This window comes from Tachyglossus aculeatus, chromosome 26 (genome assembly GCF_015852505.1).
Source record: "Tachyglossus aculeatus isolate mTacAcu1 chromosome 26, mTacAcu1.pri, whole genome shotgun sequence".
NCBI classification, from domain to species: Eukaryota; Metazoa; Chordata; class Mammalia; order Monotremata; family Tachyglossidae; genus Tachyglossus; species Tachyglossus aculeatus.
In genome coordinates this window covers 19861482-19877299 of record NC_052091.1, presented here as the reverse complement: position 1 = coordinate 19877299, position 15818 = coordinate 19861482, and the positions used below count along the sequence as shown (strand labels likewise).

Below are 15818 nucleotides of genomic sequence, written 5' to 3'. Positions count from 1 at the left end.
GAAGAAGCCACTGGAGAGTAAATGGTTGAAAATGTCTGTCAGGGAGGGAAGGAAGGCAGGGGCGAGAGTTTTTATAAGATGCAAAGGAATGAGGTTGTTGTACAAGCAGAAGGGGTGGCATTTGAGAGGAGGAGGGGGATCTCTGTAGATACTGCTGGGAAGGATGGGAAAGTTGAAGAGGAGGCCGGGAGGGGGAGGGGCTGAAGAGGGGAAGAAATGATTTTAAAGAGCTCACACCTGATGGTGTTAATTTTCTTAATAAAGTAGATGGCCGGGTCACTGGGGACAAGGGATGGGGGAGGCGGGGAGACAGGATATCTGAGGAGGGAGTTAAATGTCTGGAACAACTGGCGAGGGTGATGGCATGGGTGTCACTAAGGGAAGATAAATAGTTTTGCTGGAGAGAGGAGAGGGCAGAGTTAAAGCACACGAGGATAACCTTGAAGTGGACAAGGTCGGCCTGATATTTAGATTTCTGCCAGCAGCGTTCTGCAGCTTGAGCAAAGAGCAAAAGAATGGACAAATGCAGGTGATCTGGGACTGTGGGTTAGTAGTATGAGTGAGACGAAGGGTAGGAGAGTGAGTGAGCTGAGTTCAGGAGAGACAGTGGTGTTGAGAACAACTATTTGGTCATCAAGAGTGAGCAGATTGGGTTTAGAGGCTACGTGGGGTGTGATGAGGTGAGAGAGTTGATGGGGTCGAGATATCAGAGGTCTCCGTGGGAGAATAGCACAGGTTTACAAGGAGGCAGAGTGTGGGAGTGGAGGTAAGTGAGAAGGCAATAATTGTGCTATTTGTTAAGCGCTTACTACTACTAATAATAATAATGATGGCATTTATTAAGTGCTTATTATGTGCAAAGCACTGTTCTAAGCGCTAGGATGGTTAAAAGGTGATCAGGTTGTCCCAAGGGGGGGCTCACAGTCTTAATCCCCATTTTACAGATGAGTTAACTGAGGCACAGAAAAGTGAAGTGACTTTCCCAAAGTCACACAGCTGACAATTGGCGGAGCTAGGATTTGAACCCATGACCTCTGACTCCAAAGCCCGTGCTCTTTCCACTGAGCCACGCTGCTTCTCTAATAATGATGGTATTTATTAAGCATTTACTATGTGCCAAGCACTGTTCTAAGCACTGGACTATGTGCCAGGCACAGTTCTAAACACTGGGGTTCTCCTCTTATCTTTCCGGCCGTTCATTCTCAGTCTCTATTGTGGGCTCCTCCTCCCCCTCCCCTCCCCTTACTGTAGGGGTTCCTCAAGGGTCACTTCTTGGTCCCCTTCTGTTCTCTATCTACACTCACTCCCTTGGTGAACTCATTCGCTCTCACGGCTTCAACTATCATCCCTATGCTGATGACACCCAAATCTACATGTCTGCCCCTGCTCTCTCTCCCTCCCTTCAGGCTCATGTCTCCTCCTGCCTTCAAGACATCTCCATCTGGATGTCTGCCAGCCATCTAAAACTCAATATGTTCAAGACTGAACTCCTTATCTTCCCTCCCAAACCCTGCCCTCTCCCTGACTTTCCCAGCACTATTGATGGCACTACCATCCTTCCCGTCTCACAAGCCTGCAACCTTGGTATCATCCTCGATTCCGCTCTTTTGTTCACCCCTCACATCCAATCCATCACCAAAAACTGCCTGTATCACCTCCGCAACATCGCCAAGATCCTCCCTTTCCTCTCCATCCAAACCACTACCCTGCTGGTTCAATCTCTCATCCTATCCCGACTGGATTACTGCATCAGCCTCCTCTCTGATCTCCCATCCTACTGTCTCTCCCCACTTCAATCTATACTTCATGCTGCTTCCCAAGTTGTCTTTGCTCTGGGCATGTTACTCCCCTCCTCACAAATCTCCAGTGGCTACCAATCAACCTACGCATTAGGCAAAAACTCCTCACTCTCGGCTTCAAGGCTCTTCATCACCTTGCCCCCTCCTACCTCACTTCCCTTCTTTCCTTCTAAAGCCCAGCTCGTACCCTTCACTCCTCTGCTGCTAACCTCCTCACTGTGCCTCGCTCTCGCCTGTCCCACTGTCGACCCCCAGTCCACGTCCTCCCCCTGGCCTGGAATGCCCTCCCTCCGCACATCCACCAAGCTAGCTCTCTTACTCCCTTCAAAGCCCTACTGAGAGCTCACCTCCTTCAAGAGGCCTTCCCAGACTGAGCTCCCTCCTTCCTCTCCCCCTCCTCCCCCTCCCCATCCCCCCACCCTACCTCCTTCCCCTCCCCACAGCACCTGTATATATGTTTGTACAGATTTATTACTCTATTTTACTTGTACATATTTACTATTCTATTTATTTTATTTTGTTGATGTGTTTTGTTTTGTTGTCTGTCTTCCCCTTCTTGACTGTGAGCCCGCTGTTGGGTAGGGACCATCTCTATACGTTGCCAACTTGTACTTCCCAATCGCTTAGTACAGTGCTCTGCACACAGTAAGCACTCAATAAATGCAATTAAATGAATGAATGAATACAAGTTAATCAGGTAGGCGCAGTCCCAGTCCCGCATAAGCCCTTAGTACAGTGCTCTGCACTCAGTAAGTGCTCAATAAATACAATTGTATGAATGAATGAGCTCACACTCTTAATGCCCATTTTAAAGATGAGGTCTCTGATGTACAAGACAAATGAAGCGACTTGGCTAAGGTCACCCAGCAGACACGAGGCGGAGCTGGGATTAGAACCCAGGTCCTTCTGAGTCCCGGGCCTCTAGTATTCTATACGCTAGGCGATACTGAGCTTCTTCCCCAGAGGAACCCAGCAGACCAGCCCACACCAGAGGGACAGGCTAATTTAGAAGCCAAGTGGACAGGGCCATGCTCAAGAAATGTCGCTGACTGATTAGAGGTGGGGGAGACTGGTTCTTGGGCCTCCACTCCTCAAGACTCAGCACCGGGGCAGGCTGCTAGTTGCTCACGGCCCTTCCCGTCAACAAGGGAAATCTGGCTAGGGATACTCCCAGGATCCTCCTCTCCCATTTCTGGAGGAGGAATGGGACCCTCGATATCTGAGCCTGGTGCCGCTAATAATAATGATAATAATTTTGGAATTTGTTAAGCGCTTACTATGTGTGAATACAAGCAAATCAAGCTGAACACAGTCCCTATCCCACGTGGGGCTCACACTCTCGATCCCCATTTGACAGATGAAGTCCTTGAGACCCAGAGAAGTGAAGTGACCTGCCCAAGGTCACTAGGCCATGCTGCTTCTCACTGGGTGAGTTCTACAGAACTGTTCCAAAAGAAAGCTCCCCCTGGGGTAGAAGAAGTGGGAGAGGAGGGGAGGGGAAGAGGCGGGGAAAGTGGGGGATTCCCGCTTCCCGTCACCCACCTGAAAGGACCGCAGTTCAAGGAAGGCTTGTAGCGGACGATGGCGAAGACAGTTGGGAGCATACAGAGAAACAGCATGAACAGCAGCATGGCCAAGTAGAAGTTATTAGACCTGCAGGCAGATGAAGTAAAAAATCTATCCTCTTCCTCCAATCTTGCCCGAGAGCTGATTTTCATTAATATCTGTCTCCTCCAGATATTATTCATTCATTCATTCAATCATATTTATTGAGCGCTTACTCTGTGCAGAGCACTGTACTAAGCGCTTGGAAAGTACAAGTCGGCAACATATAGAGACAGTCCCTACCCAACAGCGGGCTCACAGTCTATCTAGAAGTGGGAGACAGACAACAAAACAAAACATGTGGACAGGTGTCAAGTCGTCAGAACAAATATAAACTCCCCGTGGGCAGGGATAGCGTCTACTGACTCCAGGGCTACTCTCCGACTCCAACCCAGACTCAAACTTCGCTCCTCTAATGCTAACCTTCTCACCGTAATTCCATCTTGTCTATCTAGCATCCCGCCTCTGGTCAGGAGCACCCTCCCTCCTCATATCCAACAGACAATGACTCTCTCCCCCTTCAAAGCCTTCTTGAAGGCCCATCTCCCCCAAGAGGCCTTCCCTGACTTATCCCTTCTTTCCTCTTCTCCCACTCCCTTCTAGTCACCCTGACTCACTCCCTTTAGTCATCCCCCCACCCCACCCCCACAGCACTTATTGTCCACATCTGTAATTTCTTTATTTCTATTAATGTCTTTCTCCCCACCTCTAGACTGTAAGCTCACTGTGGGCAGGGAATGTGTCTGTTTATTGTTGTATTGTACTCTCCCGAATGCTTAGTACAGTACTCTGCACACAGTAAGCACTCAATAAATATGATTGATTGAATGAATGAATGAATGAATGCTTAAGACAGTGCTCAGCACACAGTAAGTGCTCAGTAAGTAGCATGGATAGATTGATTTAATAATAAGAAGAATAATAAAAATGATGGTATTTGTTAAGCACTTACTATGTGCAAAGCACTGCTCTAAGTGCTGAGGGATCCAAGGTGATCAGGTTGTCCCACATGGGGCTCACAATCTTAATACCCATTTTACAGATGAGGTAAGTGAGGCACCGAGAAGTTAAATGACTTGCCCAAAGTCACACAGCCGATAAGTGGCGGAGCTGGGATTAGAACCCGTGACTTCTGACTCCCAAGCCCGTGCTCTTTCCACTGAGCCACGCTGCTTCTTTAGCCTGATGTCAGGGATGCTTCTTCCTCTTCCTCCACGGGCCTGGCTGTCAGTGAAGCAGGTCAACGGGGATCGTGGGTCTGAGGAACTGAGTGCACAGTCAATCAATCAATCATATTTATTGAATGCTTACTGTGTGCAGAGCACTGTACTGAGCACTTGGAGAGAAGCATTGCCTACTGGATAAAACACTGGCTTGGGAGTCAGAAGGACGTGGGTTCTAATCCCAGCTCTGCCCCTTGTCTGCTGTGTGACCTTGGGCTGGTCCTTTAATTTCTCTACGCCTCAGTTCCCTCCTCTGTAAAATGAGGATGAAGACTGTGAGCCCCAGGTGGGGCAGGGACTGTGTCCAACCTAATTATCTTATATCTAGTTCAGTGTTTAAAACAGTGCCTGGAACATAGTAAGCCCTTAGCAAATGCTATTATTATCATCATTATTATCAGCACACATGTTCATATTTGTAATTTATTTATTCCTATTAATGTCTGTCTCCCGCATGGCTCAGTGGAAAGAGCATGGGCTTGGGAGTCAGAAGTCGCGGGCTCTAATCCAGACTCTGCCACTCATCAGCTGTGTGACTTTGGGTGAGTCACTTAAGTTCTCTATGCATCAGTGACCTCATCTGTAAAATGGGGATCAAGACTGTGAGCCCCAAGTGGGGCAACCTGATAACTATGTATCTATCCCAGTGTTTAGAACAGTGCTTGGTGCATAGTAAGGGCTTAACAAATATCATCATTATTATTATTATTTAGACTGAAAGCTCATTGTGGGCAGGGAATGTGTCTGTTTGTTGTTCTCTTGGCCCCTTCCAAATGCTTATTCCAGTGCTCTGCACACCGTAAGCCTAAGCGCTCAATAACTATGATTAAATGAATCAATAAATACGATTGATGGATCCCAATTGATGGGTCTCCCTGGCTGACCCTGACCATCCGCTCGGTCCCCTCCCCTTCGCGGGGCTCAGCCCGACTCCCACCATCCGAGGCGGCTCACCTGGAGGCCCGGAACACCTGCTGATGGGGGACATTGCAGGTCAGCACAGCCCAGCTGCGCATGTACATGAGCCCGATCAGCTTGAGGACGTTGAAGGCCGGCAGGCAGGGCGAGAAGAAGGCTCCCATCCTAAACGTCAGTAACCTGGGCTGTCTCAGTTTTCCCCGAGAACCACCTGCCCCTCGGTCAGCCCCAACGGACAGGCCCAGGGACACCTCTTTTTTCATTTATTTGTTTCTAAATGTGTCTGTGGATTGGTGTATCGCATTCTCACAAGTGCTTAGTACAGTGCTCAATGCACAATCAGTGCTCAATAAGTACAACTGATGGACTGACCTGGCAACTCCATTGGTAAGTTCTTTAGGTCTAATCTAAATCCCTCCTATTGTACTTTCGAGTCCCTGCTGGGATTTTCCACAGGGACAGGTGGATTGGAAGCAGTGGAAAGAGCACGGGCTTTGGAGTCAGAGGTCATGGGTTCAAATTCCAGCTCCGCCAATTGTCAGCTGTGTGACTTTAGGCAAGTCACTTCACTTCTCTGTGCCTCAGTTACCTCATCTATAAAATGGGGATTAAGACTGTGAGCCCCATGTGGGACAACCTGATCACCTTGTAACCTCCCCAGCGCTTAGAACAGTGCTTTGCACATAGTAAGTGCTTAATAAATGCCATCATTATTATTATTGGAGTGGTGTGTGTGGGTGGGTGGGGGCGTTCCCTAGGTTTCAGCTGGACCCCCACCCTCCCAGGAGTTGTTGGAATGATTCTTTATCTGCTGGGTGACCTTTGGCAAGTCACTTTACTTCTTTGTGCCTCAGTGACCTCACCTGTAAAATTAAAACTGTCAGCCCCATGTGGGACGGGGATTGTGTCCAACCTGATTAGCTTGTGTCCACCCCAGGGATTAGAATAGTGCTTGGCACATAGTAAGCACTTAACAGATACCCCAATTATTATAATCATCATTATTATAATTCTAGCCAACGTGCATCTCTACCATCTTTTCCTGTCCTGAGAAAGAGGTGGTGAGCTCCAAGAGTCGCTACCGGTCACTAGCGTACATTGCCTTGGGTCTCGGCCCCCCAGGGATCCAGGAATGACCCCTCCCATGCCCACCCATCCCAGGTGAGGGTCCCAGCCAAAAGACCCAGGCCGGGGCCTCTACCTACCAAATCATTCCTTGGTTGTACACTAAATGTAACACGTTCTCGGCAATCTTGAATTCTCCGTATTCAGGCTGAGGGGAAAAAAAATCCAAAAAATCCGGTCCTCCCACACCACACCCACCAGAATAAACCCAGCGTCTGCTACCTCAATCACCTTGCATCCTGCTACCTCAGTTGGCTACTCTCCTATTTCATCCCACCCCACACACTTCACTCCTCTAATGCCAACCTACTCACTATACCTCAATCTCATCTGTCTTACTGCGGACCTCTTGTCCACATCCTGCCTCTGGCTGGAATGCCCTCCCTCCTCAAATCTGACAGACAGTTATTCATCCCCTCTTCAAAGTCTTACTGAAGGAACATCTCCTCCAGAAGGCCTTCCCTGACTAAGCCCTCCTTTCCTCTCCCACTCACTGCTGTGTCACTCTGACTTACTCATTTTATAATAAAAATAATAATAATAATGGCATTTGTTAAGCACTTACTCTGTGCCAAACATAGTTCTAAGCACTGGTGGTGGCGGGGAGATACAGGTAATCAGGTTGTCCCACATGGGGCTCACAGTCTTAATCTCCATTTTACAGATGATGTAACTGAAGCACAGAGAAGTTAAGTGACTTGCCCAAAATCACACAGCAGACAGGTGGTGGAGCTGGGATTAGAACCCATGCCCTCTGACTCCCAAGCCCGGGCTCTTTCCACCAAGCCACGCCACTTCTTTATTCATCCCCCTTTCCCAGCCCCACAGCACTTAAATTCATACCTGTAATTCTATTTATTTAAATTAATGTCTGTCTCCCCATCTAGTGTGCAAGATCACTATGGGCAGGGAATGTGTCTGTTATAATGCTATATTGTACTCTCTACTCATCTTAGTACAGTGCTCTGCACACAGTAAGCACTCAATAAATACAACTGACTGACTGACTCCCTCTCTGGTCACAGCCAGATCCGAGTCCTTTCATCCCTGGGGTCTTCAGGCCAGATCCTGACACTCTGTACCGCCGCTGACTTCCGACCTCTGACCCCTTCTTCCCATTTTATAAGCTTGTTATGGGCAGGGAACATGTTCTGCTGATTCTTTTGTATTGTCCCCTCCCAAATATTTGTCCAGTGCTCTGCACATAGAAATCACTCAGTAAATATCATTAATCAATTGCCAGGGACTGAACTTCCTGGAATTGGGTCAGTCTGGGTGATGTCACCAGGGATGGGGCTGGAGGTGAGGTGGAAGACTTGGGTTCCTCCCTCTCCTCCAGAGGAGGGTCACCCCACTGGCCACTGGACAAATGTCTGAATGCCTTCTGGAGTAGACAAACCATCAGCTGGGCACAGAGGGATGGTAGATAGAGCCGGAGCCAGAGGGAGAAACACAAGTATGGATTGTGGATGGAAAGCTCAATGCTATCTCTGTTTCAAAGAACCCATCACCCCTCTGGCTGGTCTGTCTGGTCAAGAGGCATGAGGGGAAGGACTCAGAAAATAGGAGGGGAGGGATCCAGGGAGCAGGAGGGAGGATCCAGGTAGACTGAAGGCTCACCCCCTCCAGGAGGCCTTCCCAGCTAAGCCCCCCCTTTTCCTCAGCTCCCTCTCCCCTCCACATTACCTTGACTGGCTCCCTTTGCTCTATCCCCTTTCCCCACCCCACAGCTCTTATGTATATATGTATATATCTATAATTCTATTTATTTATATTGATGCCTGTTTACTTGTTTTACTTGTCTTGATGTCTGTCTCCCCACTTCTAGACAGTGTGGGCAGGTGGGCAGGCAGAGGGTGGGCGGGGATCCCTGCTGGGGTGGGCAGGGATTGTCTCTCTTTATTACTGAATTGTACTTTCCAAGCGCTTAGTACAGAGGTCTGCACGCAGTAAGTGCTTGATAAATACGAATGAATGAATGAATGAAAGGTAGCACAGTAGGGATCGAGGTAACAGGAGAGATTATCCAGGGAACAGGAATGGGGGAATCCAGGGAGCGTGAGGGAGGGATCTAGGGAGCAGAAAGGAGGATCCATGGAGCAGAAGGGAGGATCCAGGGTGCAGGAGGGGGGATCCAGGGAGCAGGAGGGGGAGAAATCCAGGGAGCAGGCGAGAGAATCAAGGGAGCAGGAGGGAGGGAATCCAGAGACCAGGGGGTAGAATCCAGGAGGATAGAGGCAGCTGCCAGCTCCCACAGGCCTCCACACTGACTTACAAATTTGCTTTCCAGATCCCAGCACCAACAGTCACTGAGATAGCGGACACAGAGCCCCCGGAAGAAGTCTATCAGGAGGATGCTGCCCACGGTGAAGAGCATGTCGATGACGGACAACTTCAGCAGCTCCTGCAACACAGAGCCCAGACCACTGACCCCTCCCCAGCCTGAGGGAAGCTCCCGTCAACCTCCCTCAGATCCAGTGTCCAGCCTGGGTCCAATCCTCAAGGCCCGCACGACCCCCAGACTTTCTCCGTGCTGTGCTTGAACCTCAAAGCAGTAGCCCCAAGCCTCCCCTTGGCAGGTCAACCCCACCGTTCCCCTAGCCCAGGGTTCTGTCTCTGACAGGCCCTCGGAAGAACCGTGTAATAGACTCCCAGTTGTAAGTCAGTCAGTCATATTTATTAAGCTCGAAGCGAGACTGTAAGCTCACTGTGGGCAGGAAATATGTCTGTTTATTGTTCTATTGCCCTTTCCCAAGCCCTTAGTTCGGTGCTTTGCACGCAGTAAGCGTTCAATAATAATGATGATATTTGTTAACAATAATGATGGTATTTGTTGAGTGCTTAATATAATAATAATAATAATGGCATTTATTAAGTGCTTACTATGTGCAAAGCACTGTTCTAAGTGCTGGGGAGGTTACAAGGTGATCAGGTTGTCCCAAGGGGGGCTCACAAAATCCCCATTTTACAGATGGGGCACAGAGAAGTGAAGTGACTTGCCCAAAGTCACACAGCTGACAAGTGGCAGAGCTGGGATTTGAACCCATGACCTCTGACTCCAAAGCCCGTGCTCTTTCCACTGAGCCACACTGCTTCTCTCATATGTGCCTGGCACTGTACTAAGTGCTTGGGTGGATACAAGCAAATCCAACTGGACACAGTCCCTGACCCATGTGGGGCTCACAATCTCAATCCCCATTTTACAGATGAAGTAACAGAGGCCCAGAGAAGTGAAGTGACTTGCCCAAGGTCACACAGCAGACAAGGGATGGAGCTAGGATTAAAACCCATGACCTTCTGACTCCCAGGCCCTGGCTCTATCCACTATGCCATGCTGCTTCTCTAAATACGATTCAATAAATATGATTGAATGAATAAATGAACGAATGGAGTGCTTACTGTACTGGACTGGACTAAGCGCTTGGGAGAGTATAATATAACAATATAAGAATACAACAGACACCTTCCCTGCTCAAAATCAGTTTACAGTCCAGAGAGGGAGGCAGACATTAATAGAAGTAAGTGAATGACAGATATGGCCATAAGTGTTGTGGGGCTGGGAGGGGGAGTGGATGAATAAAAGGAGCAAGTCAGGGTGACACAGAATGGAGTGAGAGAAGAGGAAAGGGGGGCTTAGTCACCCTCATGGAGGAGATGGGCCTTCGATTAGGCTTGGGAGTGGGGAAGTGTCATTGTCTGCCAGATTTGAGGAGGGAGGGGGTTCCAGGCCAGAGGCGGGATGTGGGCGAGGGGTCAGTGGTGAAACAGGTAAGACCAAGGCACAGTGAGAAGGTTGGCGATAGAGGAGCGAAGTGTGCGGGCTGGGTTTCCACCAGGCTCCGTGGCTCCTACCTGGAATCTCCCCCATCGATATCTGAAGAGTCTCCTCCAGACAGGTGCCAGCCACTGAGCCCACTGTAGGGCCAAAGCTAACAGGGTGGGCTTCAGGCTGGCCAGCTGAATCTGTGCCCCTGCCCAGCTGGGCACCAAACTCACCACCTGCCCCAGGATCAGACGGATCAAGGGAACCCACCTGGCCCACGTAGGTCTCCCAGCATTGATCCTGTTGGCTCTGCGTGCTGAACACAGTGGGCACCGTGCCATTGGGCCTCAGGAAGCCCAAGACACCACCCTCCATCAGAGCCACCGTGCCGTTCTTCACCAGGCTCAGGCTGGGCGCTGTCATCAGCCACTCCCTGGGCAGTGGGCCACGTGCGCGGATCGTAGAGGATTCGAGCACGGAAGTCGCATTGCTCTTCACTTCAGCTCGCTGCGGGCAGGAGGGAGGTGGCGTCTGGAATGTGTCCATTTATTGTTGTACTGGACTCTTCCAAGGGCTTAGTACAGTGCTCTGCACCAGTTGAGTGCTTGATAACTCCGATTGGATGAATGAATGTATGAGTGGGGCCAGCGGGCCTCCAGAGCACTAGGGCTTGCCCACATGGCCTCCAGGGTGCCATGTGGACTCTGGTTGGCACAGGGCAGTCTTCCCCAAGTTGCGGTCTCTTACTCCTCTGTCAGGATTGACCCACCCCATCCACTCACTACTCTACTCACCCCCATAGAAGCTGCCAGTCTTCTGCTTGGCATCCTCCTCCTTCTAATGTGTATTCCCTCTCCCAGCCCCACAGCACTTAGTAATACTAATGGTGGTATTTGTTAAGCACTATGTGTCGGGCACTGTACTAAGCACTGGGGTGGATACAAGAAAATCGAGTTGGACACGGTCCATATGTACATATCTGTAATTTATTTATTTCTATTAATGTCTGTCTCCCCACCACCCTCTAGACTGTAAGCTCATTGTGGGCAGGAAATGTGTCTGTTTATTGTTATTATTACTACTACTAATAATAATAATTGTGATATTTGTTAAGCGCTTACTAGGTGCTAGGCACTGTACTAACTGCTGGGGAAGATACAGCTTATCGGGTTGGACACAGTCCCTGTACTACAGGGGACTCCCAGTCTTCACCCCCATTTTACAGATGAGGGAACTGAGGCACAGAGAAGCAGACAAGTGGCAGAGCCAAGATTAGAACCCACGAACTTCTTACTCCCAGGCTTGTGCTGTATCTTCTAGGCTGTGCTCTCCCAAGCACTTAATACAGTGCTCTGCTCACAGTAAGTGCTCAATGAATTCAGTTGAATGAATGAATGAATCCTCCCCATAACTCATATCACTCTGTTTCCTCACACTCTTCCTGTCACTCCATCGGAAGCAGCAGATCAGCGGGGATAGTGCTAGTGTACTGGGACCCTCCCTCAATAATGGTAATGAGGGGTACAGGAGGTTTTTTTGAAAAAAATGGTATTTGTTAAGCGCTTACTATGTGCCAAGCACTGTTCTAAGTTGTGTCCTTTCTCAGCCCAGCCTGGCCCCAGCCCAGCTTCCAGTCAAGCAGCAATGCCTGGAGGATAGAGCCCAGGCCTGGGAGTCAGAAGGACCTGGGTTCTCATCCAGCTCCACCACTTGTCTGCTGTGTGACCTTGGGGAAGTCACTTGACTTCTCTAATAAGCGCTTAACAAATGCCATAATCATGATTCTCTGCGCCTCCGTTACCTCACCTGTAAAATGTGCATTAAGATTGCACACCTCACACGGGGTGTGGACTGTGTCCCCCCTGTCCAACCTATGCCTGACTGTGTCTTTAATCTCTGCTACCTGATTTTGGGGGCTCCTTCTGAGGGTGCCTGGGCCTTGGAGCAAGAAGGGGGGTAGATACAAGGTAATCAGGTTGTCCCACGTGGGGCTCAGGATTCTCCCTGAAGGATTCTTCTAGACTGTGAGCCCGCTGTTGGGTAGGGACTGTGTTGCTGACTTGTACTTCCCAAGCGCTTAGTACAGTGCTCTGCACACAGTAAGTGCTCAATAAATATGATTGATTGATTGATTGATTCTCCCTCCCTCCACACATCTGCCAAACTAGCTCTCTTCCTTCCTTCAAAGTCCTACTGAGAGCTCACATCCTCCAGGAGGCCTTCCCAGACTGAGCCCCCCTTCCCCCACATCCTCTCCTCCTCCTCCCCTGGGCTGGGACTAGGCAGGGCCTGGAGCTGGAGAAGACTGGGGTTGGGCTGGGTCTCGGCTGGGATCGGGGGGCTGGGGGCTGTCAGAGCTGTTTTTCAGGAGCGGTACATACCACCATGCTCATGCTGTTCACTTTGTCCAGAAGTGCGATGATCAGGCTGTACAGGTTCCCGAGGTACAGGACCAGAACCCTGAAACCACAAGTTCCTTAGGGAGGGACTGCTGGCAGGATGGGAGCCAGTGCCCCCTCCTCCCAGCTGGAGGGTGATGGAGGTAAGGCTCTACAGGTCCCCATAGCAGAGAGGAAAGACATTTTCCCACATCTGTCTGGGTGGGACCCCCCGACTCGCTCACCCCCAGGTCTCCAACCAGTCCTGAAAGCTGTGAAGAAGGGCTGGAGAGACACAGAATCGATCATTAGATCACATTTATTGAGCACTTACTAGGTGGGGAGCACTGTACTAAGCACTTGGGAGAGCACAAGCGAGGTCTAGTGGAAAGAGCAAGGCCTTGGGAGTCAGAGAATGTGGGTTCTAATCCTGCCTCCCCGACTTGTCCGCTGTATGACCTTGGGCAAGTCACTCAGCTTCTCTGTGCCTCAGTTACCTCATCTGTAAAATGGGGATTAATACTGTGAACCCCACTTGGGACAACCTGATTACCTTGTATCTACCCCAGTGCTTAGAACAGTACTCGGCACATAGTAAACATTTAACAAACGCCATAATAATAATAATAATAACAATTATTATTATTATTATTACTAATGCTTCTGAGATTGGTTCTGTTAGATGACACCCTAGACAGAAGCGATGAAAAGTTGCACTTGGGGGTCCCTTAACAAATACCATACTAATACTAATACTAGTACTAATAATAACAGAATTAGTAGACATGCTCCCTGCCCTCAACAAACTTACCCTATAGAGAGGGAGAGAGACATTAATATGTATAAAAAATTGGTCAGAATTGGGTGGTTCTGACCTACTGGTGCTGTGAACCCGCTGCTTCTGCCCAGAACTGTCTGCTTGCTTCTCCCCACAGGTCCCTGTCCATCCAAATTGCTACCACATTAATCATGCACTTATCTTCTCCTGCCTTGATTACTGCATCACCGTACACGCTGATCTCCCTGCCTCCTGTCTCTCCCCACTCGAGTCCTTACTTCAGCCTGATGCCTGGATCATTTCATTTTTTCGTTCAGTCCACATTTCCCCACTCCTCAAGGCTCTCCAGTGGTTGCCCATCCACCTCCGCATAAAATAGAAATGCCTCACTGTTGCTTTAAAGCACTCAATCACCTTTCCTCACCCTACCTCACTTTCCTGATTTTCTAGTATAATCCAGCACGTTTACTTTGCTCCTCCAATGCCAACCTACTTGCTATTCCTCGATCTCATCTATCTCACCGCCTACCCCTCACCCGCATTCTTGCCTCTGGACTGGAACACCCTCCCACTTCATATCCTACAGACAATCACTCTCCTCACCCTCAAAATCTTATTAAAATCATGTCTCCTCCAAGAGGTCTTCGCCAATCAAGCCCTCATTTCCTCTTCTCCCATTCCCTTCATCGTTGTCCTTTCTTTCCCCTCCCTCAGCCCCACAACACTTATGGACATATCCATAATTTATTTATTTGCATTAATGTCCGCCTCACCTTCTAGACTGTACATTCCTTGGATGGCAGGGAACCTGTCTAAACCTTATGTTATGTTACACTCTCGCAAGCACTTAGTACAGTGCTCTGCATATAGTAAGTGCTCAATACGATTAAGGGATTGATTTATTCCTGCCCCTTTCCCCTCACACTCGCAAAGGAAAAACTGGCTACTATGCTCCCAGCCCAGCAGTTTCCTTCCCCCTTCTAGACTGTAAATTCTTTGTGGGCAAGGAATGTGTCTGCCATTCTATTGTACTCTCCCAAGCACTTAGTACAGTACTCTGGAGATGCCAGAGAAGAAGTGTGGCTCAGTGGAAAGAGCCTGGGCTTTGGATTCAGAGTTCATAGGTTCAAATCCCGGCTCCACCAATTGTCAGCTGTGTGACTTTAGGCAAATCACTTCACTTCTCTGGGCCTCAGTTACCTCATCTGCAAAATGGGGATGAAGACTGTGAGCCCCCCGTGGGACAACCTGATCACCTTGCAACCTCCCCAGCACTTAGAACAGTGCTCTGCACATAGTAAGCACTTAATAAATGTCATTATTATTGTTATTATTACTCTGCACACAGTAAGCGCTCAATAGAATATGATTCACTGACTGACCTGTGGGCGGGTGGGGGTGTCTGGATTATGTACCACCCCCACGCCCAGGGTTTCTGGGACCTCTCCACCCCCTCCCCAAGAGCTACCAGTTGGACCAGTTCCTTTCCTCAAACAGGGAGCCCTCATCTAACTGAGCCCATTTGCACTCCGGGGGTTGGGGCCAGTTTATGGACCAGAGTCAGTCTAGTTCCACTCTCAGCTACAGCCCAGTAGTCAGTTCTGCCCCTTTGTGGACTGATACCAGTCTCAGACAGAGCCCTGGCTTCCTCCTCTGGAATTGAATGGTTCCCACACTCCCGTCTCACCCTGTTTTCCTGGGGTTCTGAGGCGGCCCATGAGCGTGGGGCTTGTCTTCCCCAGCACTGCCCAGGCTTGCCCAGACATGAAGTGCCAGATCGGTGAGTTCGCCTCCTCCTCCAGGCTTTGGGCCTTGTCCACTGGGCTGGGCGAGGCTGAGCTGGGATGGGCTAGGCTGGGTTGTGTCGTCCCTGGCCTGGGTTGGCCTGACCTGGGCTGTCCTGGCAAAGGCCCCTGGAGCCCGACTGCGTCCCAGCTCCACAGTTTGAGTGGCGCAATGCGCTGCCCACACTGCCTAGGTGATCATGAAGTGGGGCAAGTTGGGATGAGGTGCTGTCATTTGGACACCATTTTGTGTCAATTTATCTGATTCCCCCCAAATCTGGGTGATCCCAGGGTGTTTCTTTGGGGTTCCTTGCACTCCTCACCCCTGCTTCCAATTGTACCACTGCCACCCCTTCTTTGGGCTGAGGAACTTGGTGGCAGGAGCCACGGAGGAGGGGGAGGAAGAGGAGGAAAAAGAGGAAGAGGAAGTAGAGAAGAAGGAGAA

General features: G+C 49.7%; 1 protein-coding gene across 1 annotated transcript in view; it reads right to left on the bottom strand.

Annotated features, from left to right (window-relative positions):
* TMC3 (transmembrane channel like 3) overlaps positions 1 to 15818 on the bottom strand; it is a 51639-nt gene that overhangs the window by 15079 nt on the left and 20742 nt on the right. Inside the window, exons 12-17 of the mRNA XM_038767013.1 lie at positions 12815 to 12893; positions 10704 to 10940; positions 8946 to 9074; positions 6751 to 6818; positions 5582 to 5710; positions 3342 to 3452 (exon numbers count right to left, since the gene is read on the bottom strand). Of these exons, the coding sequence (XP_038622941.1) occupies positions 3342 to 3452; positions 5582 to 5710; positions 6751 to 6818; positions 8946 to 9074; positions 10704 to 10940; positions 12815 to 12893 (753 nt within the window). The remainder of the gene's footprint in view (positions 1 to 3341; positions 3453 to 5581; positions 5711 to 6750; positions 6819 to 8945; positions 9075 to 10703; positions 10941 to 12814; positions 12894 to 15818) is intronic.